Source organism: Microtus pennsylvanicus, chromosome 4 (assembly GCF_037038515.1).
Source record: "Microtus pennsylvanicus isolate mMicPen1 chromosome 4, mMicPen1.hap1, whole genome shotgun sequence".
In the NCBI taxonomy this organism is placed as follows: domain Eukaryota; kingdom Metazoa; phylum Chordata; class Mammalia; order Rodentia; family Cricetidae; genus Microtus; species Microtus pennsylvanicus.
The window spans coordinates 47,687,655-47,700,528 of NC_134582.1; the positions used below are offsets into that span (position 1 = coordinate 47,687,655).

A 12,874-nucleotide genomic window follows, 5' to 3' on the forward strand; every position below is an offset into this window, starting at 1 on the left:
CATCTTGACACAGGCTAGGGTCATCTGAGATGAGGAAACCCTGAGGAATTGCCTCCATCAGATAAGCAAGTCTATGGTGCATCTTTTTTCTTTTTTAAAGAAATTGTCAGATTTTTTTTTAAAAAAAGATTTATTTATTGAGTATACAGTGTTCTTTCTGCCTGCATGCATGCCCGCAGGCCAGAAGAGGGCATCAGATTTCATTATAAATGGTTATTAGCCACCATGCAGTTGCTGGGACTTGAACTCAGGACCTCTGGAAGAGCAGCCAGTGCTCTTAACCTCTGAGCCATCTCTCCAGCCTCGCGGTTCATTTTCTTAACTGATGACAGATGTGGGACAGCTCAGTTCCTGTGGCCAGTGCTGCCCCTGGGTGACCCTAGGTAGGACACGAATGCTGATGGAGGCCCCGTAGGAGCAAGTCGGTGAGCAGTGTTCCTTCACAGCCTCTGCTTCGGTTCCTGCTCTAACTTTCGTCCGTGGTGGAGTGAGACCCCAGAGTTGTCCGCTGAAATAAAGCCTTTCCTCCACAAGCTGCCTTGGGTCATGGTGTTTATCACAGCAATAGAAACGCAATTTAAACAGGGCCAGTGGTGAAAGGAAAGCCCCCAGAGGGCTCCACGAGAGGATTCTGGGGGAAAACCTCCTCTGTTTGTTTTGTTGTTGGTGGTGGTGGGTTTTTTTTTCCCTCGAGATAGGGTTTCTCTGTAGCTCTTTGGTTCCTGTCCTGGAACTACCTCTTGTAGACCAGGCTGGCCTCGAACTCACAAAGATCCACCTGCCTCTACCTCCCAAGTGCTGGGATTAAAGGCGTGTGACACCACTGCCTGGCTTGTTTTTTGAAGACAGGGTTTCTCTGTGCAGTTATGACTGTCTTGGAGCTTGCTCTGTAGACCAGGCTGACCTCAAACTCAGAGATCTGCCTGCTTTTGCTCCCCTAGTGCTGGGTCTAAAGGCTCGCACCACCACCACCCGGCAAAAAGGCCCTCTTATGTTCTCACATCTCAGTTCCAGAGGTTCTGACAGTACGGTGGGCACACATGCCCTGTGATGCCAGGGACGTCTAGGTTGGTGCTCCACCCACCCCCACTATGAGGTTCTTCCACAGACCGAGACAGTCACTGCCTCAGCTCCTCTGCCAGCCTAGATCCCTCCTCCCGGGTCCTGGTCCTCCAGGGCCACCTCCTCCTCAACCAAGCCTCCTCCCATATCTCAGACTCCTTTCCTAGAACCCACCATCAGTCAGGGCCCCGCCTTCTCTGACTCCACACTAAACTCTGGTTCCAGGATTTGTCTGTCCCCAAGACCTACAGACCTGGTTTGTCCACAAAACTTCCTTTGCTTCTTTTCTTCCCTCACCCTACTCCAGCAGTCCTGGACTTTTCTGCCCCATCTCCAGCTGTTTAACAGCAGCCTATCTCATTCTCTCCCCTGGGCACCTCGCTGGGGTCCTTGTCCCCAGAGTTAACATCTGCGGGGATCTGAGATTCTGGGGTGTAAAACAACTCATGACTCGTTTCCCGTGTTCATCTGGCCTTTTTCCACCCCTCTCACAGCCGAGTCTTCTCAGTGGGTCCTCCCACTTATTGGCTTGGTGGGGCAAGAATAACTCGGAGGCCATAATGAAGGAGGTGGCAGAGTTTAGTTTATTGGCTCATCCAGTGGGCACTGTGGGATCAGGAGCTGCTCAGCTCCTCTTCCTTCTTCACGGATTCCACTTGGCCCTAAGTGAAGCTAGCAGACCCAGGGCCAGGGGTGGGGTCCGGGTTGGTTCTGACAGGGGTATGCTTGGCACAGGAAGGGGACCCCATGGCAAGGTAAGATGGGTCCCTTTGACAGGAGAGGAGCCAGCTTGGCAGGACCTCCATAGTGGGCCCTGGGAGTGGAGAAGTCCAGCCTAGACCAAGGATGGAAGGGTAGGGGACAGTCCCTTGGGGCCTCATTCTGTCAAAGGCCTGGGGCCTCTGAGGTTCTGAGACCAGCAGGGGTGGATAAAGAGGAAGCCCAGGGCTGAACCTCGCCAGCAAGCATGGCCTTGGGATCCCACCTCTTTCTGGTGGTGTGGAGAGCACACAGCCCTACAGTTACGGTTCTGGCAAGACCGTGTCTTCACTCAGAGCTGGGCCTGAGCAACCCCCTCCCCACTTCTTCCCCTTCTCAAGGTGCCTTAAGGCCCCCTCCTTGGTCTCTCTGGACAGTGGCCACTACCCCTATTGAAGAGACAGCGGTGGAGGCATGGCAGGCCTCGCAGAGGGGGATGGCCATGGTCTTCAGCAAGGCACTGGATGGGTTGGGCGGGGCGGGGCTATAGCAGCCGAAGAGCGATGCTGGCCGGGAAGCCCCCACCTCCTCAAGGGCTCAGTCATCAGCTTCTGGCCTCAACCCTACAACTGTGCCTCCCTCCTCTCTGCCCAGCCCCCTCTGGAGGAGTGTCTACTGGAAGAGGCACAGGAAACAACCATCTAGGGGGTTCTCGGGTCTGGCCCACTGTGGAGGAGGGGCTAGGGCTGCAGCTCCCCCCAGTGCTTGCTATTGGCCGATAGCTGCAAGGGTGGGGGGAGGCGGGGCCTCAAGCGGAGTCACCTCCTCCAGAACCCTTCTTCTTGGGTCGGGTCTTTAGCGTCTTGGAAGCCACCGGCTAAGGAGAAAGGATGATGGGGCTCAGCCTGGTCCCACTCCATCGTCCCAGTTTCCCCAGGCCATGGCCTGTGTTCTCACCTCAGCTTTGGGGACTTTTTTGATTGATTTGGTCCTCTTGGGTGCCTTGTCTCCCAGGTCATCTTCTGAGGTCTCTGTCCGGGGATCTGCCTGGCTTGTGCTGGACCTTACACTCAGAGCAGGGTCATCTCCTAGTTTGGGGGGCGGGGAGAGAATAAAGGCTCAGGCGTCTGTCTGGTCTTTTCAGCTCTGTCCTATTTCCCACAGCCTGGGGTCTGCCATTACCTAAGTCCTCAATAGTGTCCAGGAGCCCCCCAGGGCCAGGTCGGAGGCGGCCATCGGGCCCCTGCAGTGGCAATGCATCCTCATCTCGAATGAGAGTCAGGTCCTGCATGCTGAAGCTCCGCAGCTTTTCGGAGAGCACCCCCTGGCCCTAGGGTTACCACCACGCACCAAGAGAGCAGAAGGGAGGGGCGGGGTGGAGAGAGAGGTTACCATAGTGTTGGGATATTTTCCCTTTGGCCAGATGAGGAAACTGACCAGACAGTAGAAGAAACCAAGGCTGGAGCCTGGAGCCTGGAGCCGCACAACCCAAAGGCCTGAAGACAGGACACGGGAATGAACCCAGCCCTGTCTCACCTTGGCAGCAGCTGTGACTGCGGCATTGGCGGCCAGATTCAGGCCCCGCTTGCCCACCCTCATCATGGTCTCATAGCTCTTGTCTCGGGCTTGTGTGATATATTCGTCGATCTCCTGCGGGGACGGGAGACCCGAGAGGTAAGGCTGCAGGCAAAGACACGGCCCGGCCCAGGGAGCTGGGCTCTACAAGGTTACACCCCCCCACCCGCCCCCGGAAAATGTATGTGGTTGCAGGCTCGGGAATGCCTCAGCTGGATCAGGCTGGGAAGAGTTGAAGGTTGGGGCGAACCTTTTCCTTGTTGGACAGAGTTGGATGCACGAACTTGCGGTAGAGAACGCTGGAGCCCTTGGTGTAAGGGGACAATAACCAAATCACAAAAGCAATCTTGAGCTCAAAGTAGAAGGGGAACCTGTTAGGAGGACAGAGGCACACGAGAGTTGGGGGATACTGGATCAAGTAGCATTGACCCCGGAACAGTTCCCACCCCTAGTGCTCTGGGGCCGTAGGTTTCCAAGAGAGCTGCGAGGGTGGGGCTAAACTGAGACTCCACGCGGGAAGGTAAGAAGTGACCCCAAGCCGGGTGGTGGTGACACACGCCTTTAATCCCAGCATTCAGGAGGCAGAGACAGGCGAATCTCTGTGAGTTCAAGGCCAGCCTGGCCTACAGAGAAAGTTCTAGGATAGGTAGGGCTACGAAGATTTGTGTCAGAAAGAGAGAGAGCTGGAGAGAAGGCTCAAAGGTTCAATTCCCAGCAACCACATGGCAACTCACAACCATCTATAATGAGATAATTTAAAAGGAAAGGAAAGGAAAGCAAAGAAAAGAGAGAGAGAGAGAGAGAGAGAGAGAGAAAGAGAGAAGTGACTCCAATTGGGTATATGCCTATAATCCCTGTACTTGGCAGGGTGTTCACAAATTTGTGGCCACTCTGGGCTACCTGAGACCCTATCTCAAAATAAACCACAAACCAAAGACATGGAATACATTCCTCAATCTCAGGCACCTGTGAAGTGGAGGCAGGAGGATCGTGAGTTCAAGGTCATTTTCAGCTACACAGGGAGTTCAGGGTCAACCTGGGGGACGCAAGACCTGTCTCAAAAAAGAAAACAAAGCAAAAAGCAAAAAGAGGGGGCTGGAGAGATGGCTCAGTGGCTAAGAGCATTGCCTGCTCTTCCAAAGGTCCTGAGTTCAATTCCTGGCAACCACACGGTGGCTCACAACCATCTGGAATGAGGTCTGGTGCCCTCTTCTGGCCTGCAGACATATACACAGACAGAATATTGTATACATAACAAATAAATAAATATTTAAAAAAAAAGCAAAAAGAGATCCCAGAAGGAATTTCCCCAGCAAGCAGCTCTCCTTCCTGTATGCTGAGGGATGTCACCTGTCTTCCGGGTTCCCGCCCTCCTTCCATGATGAGGACCGGGATGGTGTCTGGATCTTGATCCTTGCTGCCATGACATGACCCCTACCCCCTTTTTTTCAGTATTGGCCCCAGACATGCTCAGCTCTCTACCATTGAGTGTTTTCATGTGTGTGTGTGTGCGCGTGCGTACGCACACACACACGCACACGCACACACACACGCACACACACACGCACACGCACACACACACGCACACACGCACACGCGCACACGCACACACGCACACACGCAGACCAGATGTCAGCCTTTGGTGCTGTTAGCCAGCCCTGGTCTCCATCTTTCTGCTTCCCTGAGCTGGGATTACAAGCATACACCATCACTGCCTTTTAAACATGGGTTCTGCATGGCAAGGTTCACACACTGAGCCATCTCTCTAGCCCTTCAGTATTTTTAGCTAAGAACTGTTTGAGAGGTAGTCTCACTGCGTTCACACTGTGTTCACACTGCATTCACATTAGCAGCGGATGCCAGCGTCAAGTGCCCTTCGCATCACTGACAGGCACTCGGTCCTTTTCCTTCTGAGTACCGCTCTCCATTTCCCCCAGGCTTTTAAGCCCAGGCCGCAACCTCCAGCAAGTCTTTTACATCCTCACAAAGCCCTCATCCAAGCCCTCTCCTTCACTTGTGCCCAGGGAATCTAGACTTACCACGCAGAGTCTTCTAACAAATCTCTAAATTACCTTCTCTCTACTGAAACTATTGCTGGTGAATACAAGGGCTTTATCTACAAATGAAATGACAGTTTGCCTTCCAATCTTTACATTTTCTTTGCCTCTTATTTAAAAATGTTTTGTGAAGTCAAGGACAATTTTATTGGAACGTAGAAGGAAAGCAAACAAACAATCCCAGGGCAGGCAAGCTTTACCCTCAGCAGCTTCTGGGAAGAAGGGAATGGAAACAAAGGAAGAACAGCGAGGTCAGAGGAGTGGCAGACAAGCTGTCATGTGGAGGAGAGGGGAAGGAAGCTCCAAGTATTAAGGAAAGCACATTTAGAAAAAAGAGGGGCCAGGCTGTTGTGGCGCACGCCTTTAATCCCAGCCCTTGGGAAGCAGAGACAGGCGGATCTCTGTGAGTTTGAGGCCAGTCTGGTCTACAGAGAATTCCAGATAGCCAGGGCTACACAGAGAAACCCTGCCTTGAAAAACAAACAAAAAAAGAAAATAAAAGAAAAGAGAAGAAAGAGAGAAAGAAAAGAAAAGAGGTCATCAGTGGTTAAGAGCACAGGCTGCTTTTGCAGAGGACCTGGGTTTAGTTCCCAGCACCCACATGGTGGCTGACAACTGTCTGTGCTCCATTTCCAGGTGATCTAATGCCCTCTTCTGACCTCCACTGGCATCAGGCACACAGGTGGTGCACAGACATACATGCAGGCCAAACGCCCATGCACATAAAACAAGCATTTTTTTTTAAAAAAGAGAAAGTTGGGCATAGTGGTGCATTATACACCTGTAATTCTAGCATTTCAGAGGCTGGGGGATCATTGCAATTCTGAGGCCAACTCGGGCTACATAAAGGGTTCCAGGCTAGCCCAGGCAGAAATACATAGTGAAACTATCTGGGGGAGAGAGAAAGAAAAAAAAAGAAAGAAAGAAGAAAAGAAAGAAAAAGAAGGAAAGGGAAAGACTATGAGAGGAGATAAAAATTATGCTTTTTTTGAATTCAGAATAGTAAGCAGATTTAGGAAGGTACCTGGCCAGTAAGCTCTTGCTTTTTTTTTTCTTTCTTCTTTATAGACCAGGCTGGTCTTGAACTCACAGAGATCCTCCTGCCTCTACCTCCCAAGTGCTGGGATTAAAGGTGTGCACCACCACCACCTAGATGCTATTGCCTTTCTAAAAAAATCTTAACCATGGGGGCAGGAGGGATGGCTGCTCTTCCACAGGTTCTGAGTTCAATTTCCAGTACCCACAAGGTGGCTCACAGCTATCTGTAATGAGATCTGGTGCCCTCTTCTGGCCTGCAGGCATACATGCAGACAGAACACTATACATAATAAATCTTTAAAAAAAATCTTACTCATGTATGATATGTGCATGAGCACATGTGTGTGTTGGGTGCAGGCTTCTGCACAGTGCAATGTGGGGGTCAGAAGACAGCATCTGGGGCTGCTTCTCCCCTCCACTCTTACCTGGCTTGCAGGGATCAGACTCAGGTCAGCAGGCTTATGTGGCCAGGGCTTTGCTGCTGAGCCACCTTTCTGCCCCCTGCACTGAGATTACGTAGGCCAGGCTGGGATACCTTATGGGCCCCTGGGATTACAGGTGATTCAAATTCCATGTACTGTCCTCTTCAAGAGGTGCTTGCTCAGACATGTTCCCCGTCCCTGTAACACTCCTATACTTTAGGCCTATTAGTGCAATGCCTTGGAAATATGAGCATCCAGTGTCCCACAAACAGGGAAGACAAGGCTTAGGAACTGGCGATCTGTCTACTGTCCCAACAAGGACGAAGGAGTGGACACAAAATTGGTGAATTCCACTGTGGTGCTATGGCTGTCACCAGAAGTGAGGACAGTCTGTCAAGCTTTTGGGCTAGGGTACCCTCAGCTGTCCCAGAACTCGCTATGTAGATTCACCTGCCTCTGCCTCCCAGGTGCTGGGATTAAAGGCGTGGACCACCATGCCCAGCTTGCTACATTTGTTCTTACTCTGCTGATATCAGGCCTTAAGAACAGTATTAAGGACACCCAGGGGCTGTTGGAAGTTGGGGTAACTCTAGCCTGGGTCCCAACCTTCTGCCTATTTGGCTTCTAAAGGGAAAGGGTCTGGGTCTTGAGATACAAGGAGCGGCCATTGGACCTCACCAGGACAGTATGATATCCGTGAGTGTCTCTGCTGTGGTGAAGAAGGCGAAGACGATCCAGTACATCATCCATTTTACCTGGGGGGCAAAGGGCAGCATTATATGGGGCCTAGGACTGAGAATATGTAAACACCAAGGCCCCCGGCTGCCAAGGAAACCTAGGACCCCATGTTGCTGCCTGCTCTCTACTGAAGTCCTGGGAGAAAGTTCCCCAGGCCCTTTGTCAATCATACCAAGCCTGGGTGGAGAATAGGGAACATCCCAGAACCTCTTTTGCTCAGGGTTTTGTTGGATAGCATGGCACGAAGCCATTGTCTCCCCCCACCTGTAATGTGATAAAATGCCCCCCCCCGTGTTTGTTAAACGTTGTTCACTTACATATTCCTTCACGTTTTTGGTCTTCACAGCCTTGTAGGAAGAGTAGGCTGGGTACAGGGTGCCAAAGATGAGCCTAGGAAGGCAGGCATGGTTACTGGGCCCTCCTCCCTCCCAGCTCTGCATCAGCCCTTGGGGGGCTAAGGTGCAAAGGAACAGAGCTCCAAAGAAGCTGGCTGAGGAGCTCTAGTCAAGGACTAAGGTCAGAGCGGTGAAGACTCCAAGATCACATCCAGCCCTTCCCCTAGACCCAGAGGCTAGAGGTCCCTTCAGCCAGAATCCTTGGCGATGCACAAACATGTTTTGGGAGTTAAGGGGGCTGGTCACTGCCATGAGATGTCTTCCTTCTTGGCCTAATGCCCGCTCAACCATCTGTTCATACTCTCCACTTCCTTGTCTCAGAGACAGGCTCGGTAGAACCAATTCTCCAAGAGAACCTAACATCACCTAATAGGGCACCCAACCAGGCAGTCAGAACTATTGTGATCTTGGGACTAGAGGGCACAGGTTCAGGAGGTCCTGAAAGAGACAGAGGTTTATAACCCCATGTCAACATGGTCTGAGGTCAGGTACAGTTAAGACCCTGTCTGAGCATCCCACTGTAGATTACAGAAAGGACATCAGTGGTGGGGTGGGGGTGGAGGGAGTTTGCCCAGGCCAGGAGGGAACCAATCATCCGGAATGCCACGCGGAGAGATAAGGCCTCTAGCGGGTGGGAAGAGGAAACCCCAATGGGCTGAGAGGAAACCAGGACACAGGCCTGTGACAACACTGACTGGGAAGAAGGGTGGGGTTCCTGGTATGCCAGTCCTGATGGAGGCTGAGGGTCAGAACCTGAACTAGAGGAAGGGTTGGCTCTGAAGCCCGGCCCCTTCAAGTGTGGGTGTTGCTAAGCCAGGGCACTCGCTGCCCGTGCTGATGCTGGATAGTGGGCCAGAATCCTCAAGGCCAACATTTAGGCTCCTGCGGGAGGGAGGTATTTCTTCCTGTATCCGGGGGAGGTGCCAGGGCCATAGCTCCACAATGTGACTGTTACAATGTGTCTGGGATCAAGGCTACCGAATGTTTTCCCAATCCTAGGCAGATAATAGACATCCATCCTGTTACCTCCCCACACTTTGTCCTCCCAGCACCTGGGCTTCCAGGCCCAGCCTTCCTCCCTGGATGCCTAGGGCAGGTGTCCTCAACCAGTCTCTAGCCAGGGAAACAGGAGGAGGGTCTGAAAGCTTTGGGATCTGAGCTCTGGAATGATGAGGCCCCTGTCAAGCTCCCCACACTGTCTTACTCTCTTCCCTAGGGAAAGGAAAGTCTTGTATGCTGGGCTCCTGCAGCCTAGATCTGCTCAGTGGGGGAGGGGATGTGCCTGCCTCCCCTTATAAATCAGTAGCTGCTCAGCCTCTAGGATGGGGGAGGGCGCAGGAGCAAGGCAATTAAGAATAAACGGGTTTTAAAAATAATATGGGTGAGGTCTCTGGGAAACCAGGCCTGTATACTCCCGTAATGCCCCCCTTCCAGTCTTCGGGCTCCCATCTCTGTCTCTGGGGACACCACATAGGAACCTTGGGCTAATCCATCCCAGGCTTGAATACCGCGCCCTCCATCACCGGCCCCCCTCATCCCCCACCGGGCGAGCCCCGCTACCGCCTCGGCACTCACACCACCAGGCGAGAGATGATCCAGGACACCATGGCGGGGCGGGGACCCAGCCCGGGCGAGGATGCAGCTGCCCGAGGCCGGCGGTGGAGGCAGCAGGAGCTGCAGTTAGCAGCGGCAGCCGCTGTGGGGTCAGCAGAGCGCGGAGTTGCCGCCGTTAAAGGGGAGGTTCCTGCCGCAGCAACGGGCCGTGGGCGGTGGCGGCTCTTAAAGGGGAGGCCGCTGTGTCGGCGCGCCCCCCCAGCACCTGCTGTGGCTGGGCATGCGCCTTCACCCTCAGTGCCCAGCCTGCCTCTATATCGCTAGTTCATTTTCTTTGAGCTTCAAGGTGGAGGCCAAGCTCCCGGCGGGGACTCTTTTTGTCATTAGCTTTGGTCCATCCTTTTGACATTGATGTCATTGGTTCCATCCTTTTGACATTAGCTTCGGCCCACCTCTGGCCCTGCCCACATCAGGTTGAAGGCCTCAAGATCCCACCAGGAGCAACAGCTGCTTTAGTGCTTAACTGGCAGGCCCTGTGCTTAGAGCTTTGTGTGTTATTCCATTGAATCCTCACGACTACCCTATAAGGCAGAAGTTATAGTTAATCCTCATCTTGAAGGTGGATGTTATTGGTTTCCACTGCTATGCCAAGGGTCACAAAACCACTAAGTCATACTTGTTACGATATAAAGCCAAGTTTATTTTAGAGGCTACATGCTCCAAGGACCAACCATCGAACTCTCCTCCTCCACTGCAGGCTCCAGGACGTCCACCTGGGCTCCTGGGCCAGGCGTTGCTGCACCTGTGCACTCCAGTCCTCATCAATAACCGCCAATTTCCAGGTAAAAGGGAATTTGTTCACATGGTTTGATCGGACTTTTGGGTAGTAAATTGTGCTAGGGTTAGGAATATGTGAAATTTAATTTCATGGGGAGGGAGGGGATAGGAGAGAGAGGAATGAGTCTCAAGTCAGTGAAAAGTCCAGAGACCTCAGCTCCACCCCCCTCAGAAAATACAATTGGTGGTGGATGTCCTATTTCTGAAGACATTTATATCCGGAATGTAGGCTAGCTCGCAAAGCAGCCCCCCCCACTGCCCTCCTTCCCCGCCCCACTTTACAGCTGCTACATCCTGCAGCTTTGTGTTGAGGTATAACCCTTTGGGTGGACCACACTATTAAAATGTCCAACCAGGCTGTAAGGGCATGATCAGAGTTGTGTATTTCAAAGACTCATATTCAAACCTAGAAGCCTTGAAAAACACAAATAGTCTATTTCTAGCTTGATAATTATGTTTCTAGGCTCAAATGCTCTGGAAGGTGTTTTCAGAGGAGCAAGTTTCAGAAGAATAGGTTTCAGAGAAGCAGGCCTCTGATGATGCCTCTTGCTTTTCTACATAACTTCCTTCCCAAAAGACCTCTTTTAACTAGAATATAGTCTGTCCTTACCCAACAAGAACAGTTTTAATTTTGCTTAATAAACAACCCCAGTTGGGTCCTTTGCAGAGCCGCACACTTTACGGTATGCAGTCGGATGACCTCACAGCCTCACCTGGAGCTGTGCGCAGGCTGTACATTAGGGCACTGTTCTTGCATCCTGCACCCTAAAGGAAGGAGGACCCCACTTAGCCCTTTTTGTTCAGTGAGCATAAACTCCACCAGCCAACTCAGGTGATTCTTTGCCTAGTCTCTCACTGGGCACGTTCTTTCTCTCAACTAAGCACAACTCAAGGGCAAAGAGTGATCAGATCATTAGGCGCAGGGCAGCAAGAGGCCCTGAAACCAGCCACACCTGACAGCCCACAGTGTAGTCTTGACTTTAGAAAAGTTGGCACAGAAAGAATTTTGTCTGCTCCAAACAGATTTGTTAGATTTTTTTAAATAAGAACATGGAAATCCCAATCAGCCCTTCAATAAAATTAAAGTACAGAAAGTGAAATTAAAAGTATTCTACAGTAAATGACTTTTATTTAAAAAAAAAAAAGGTAACTGTGAACATATAAACAAGGCTGCAGGGCAATACACCGGGAAGAGATACATTTCCCGGTGTACCTATGGGCCAGTGAATTCCATCATTTCCAAGTAAATTCTTAATAAAAACTCCACTGAGTTGTAAAGTTTTGCTGAAAATAATTCCAGACAAAACTCTAAAAAACAAAAACTCTTATATTGGAAACCAAACTTTCCACCCCATTTGGAAACATATGCAGAGTCCCAAGGGAACGCTGGTAGTCGGCAAACAGATCCCGGAGTCAGCGGTGTGCACGCAGGGAACGCTCCACAGCTCAGACATGACACAGTTCTTTCTCAGACAACTGTTCCCTCGAGATAAGACTGAGAGGGAGGGAGAAACTAAAGGATTATAGTAAAATGCCAATTCTTTTAAATTACGCTTTGGCTGATTTTGTGCTATAAGGGACAGCTGATTTCTAAAAATCATATCTTTCAAAGAGTTTTATTGAAAGGAAGACTAAAGTAATGTGCCTTTCCTTGTAGTCCAGGAAAACAACTGTGTTATTTCAAAAGTTCTAAAAATATCTACTTTCATGAAATAGTAACTATTTCACTACAAACCTAGTTCTCACTAATACACACGGTTCCTAATCCTGAAGCCTCCTGGGAAAAGTTGTAGGCTCTCCCTGGGTCTTGAAGACTCCATATTCACAGAGAGTATGGGGAATGGCTGCACCCCATCTCCTGGGATGGGCCAGGTCAGAAGTCATGTGCAGAGACATGGCCGGGCTTCCACCAGGCACATTGTATCTCCTTACTTTACCAGTTATGACTTCCTCCGCCTCCAAACACAGTCCCACTGAGCTAGGCACAAGAGGAACAGAGAAGGAAGGTGTGCCCACATTCCTGGTTTCCATGGTCTCAAACCAGGAGATGTGCAGGAGAGCCCAGCGATGTTCAAGCAACCTGGATTCCCAAAGGCCACTGGATGGAGTGTGGCACCCTCAGCTTCGAGTCTGAAACTGTGTGTGTGAACAGTGCCATTTTCTTGTGTCAACCTTCAGTGTTGAGGCAGCATAGAAAGAGCGGCTGGAGAGTTTGTAATACTGACCACACTGGCTTGGGGAAGGGCCTCTGCTCCTGCAGAGAGCCCTGCCGTTCCCTGGTAAGCGTTGTGAAAGGCCTGCTTTACAGGAGAGCTGGAAGTTCCCCATGCCTTAAGACCTTGCCAGTTTGGATTCGTGGGCCTTGAGAGTGCCAACAGCATCTTTCACTGCGTGGTATATGATGTTCTTCACCTGGAGAAGAATTAGCACTGTCAGTTCAGGGCAGCTCACAAATGCAGGTCTATATCCTACCCCGACAAGCTTACTGAAAAGTCAA

At 51.2% G+C, this 12,874-nt stretch overlaps 2 protein-coding genes across 4 annotated transcripts in view; both read right to left on the minus strand.

Moving 5' to 3' along the window:
- Window positions 1-1,625: 1,625 nt before the first annotated feature.
- Reep2 (receptor accessory protein 2) lies at window positions 1,626-9,887 on the minus strand. 2 transcript variants are annotated; one of them, XM_075968992.1, is made up of 8 exons: window positions 9,562-9,887; window positions 7,909-7,981; window positions 7,532-7,608; window positions 3,587-3,707; window positions 3,298-3,411; window positions 2,944-3,091; window positions 2,719-2,849; window positions 1,626-2,638 (listed from the first exon to the last, which is right to left on the minus strand). In XM_075968992.1, the coding sequence occupies exons 1-8, from the start codon at window positions 9,591-9,593 to the stop codon at window positions 2,570-2,572; spliced, it is 765 nt and encodes a 254-aa protein (XP_075825107.1). In that variant the 5' UTR covers window positions 9,594-9,887; the 3' UTR covers window positions 1,626-2,569. The 2 variants fall into 2 exon arrangements, with proteins under 2 accessions (XP_075825107.1, XP_075825108.1); XM_075968993.1 differs by having other exon boundaries at window positions 2,944-3,085; window positions 9,562-9,775.
- Window positions 9,888-11,401: 1,514 nt separating this feature from the next.
- The window catches only part of Kdm3b (lysine demethylase 3B), a 59,685-nt gene continuing 58,212 nt past the window's right edge, over window positions 11,402-12,874 (minus strand). For both annotated transcript variants that reach the window (XM_075968981.1, XM_075968980.1), the window contains one exon: window positions 11,402-12,789. In XM_075968981.1, the coding sequence (XP_075825096.1) occupies window positions 12,709-12,789 (81 nt within the window). In that variant the 3' untranslated portion in view covers window positions 11,402-12,708. The remainder of the gene's footprint in view (window positions 12,790-12,874) is intronic.

Bases quoted from the DNA above. Each gene is read 5' to 3' on its own strand.
- Reep2 (XM_075968992.1), bottom strand. From the start codon at position 9,593: ATGGTGTCCTGGATCATCTCTCGCCTGGTGGT. The intron at 7,982-9,561 runs GTGAGTGCCGAG...CTGCCTTCCTAG, and splicing joins ATCATCTCTCGCCTGGTGGT to GCTCATCTTTGGCACCCTGT. The intron at 3,092-3,297 runs GTGAGACAGGGC...TGGTAACCCTAG, and splicing joins CAGTCACAGCTGCTGCCAAG to GGCCAGGGGGTGCTCTCCGA.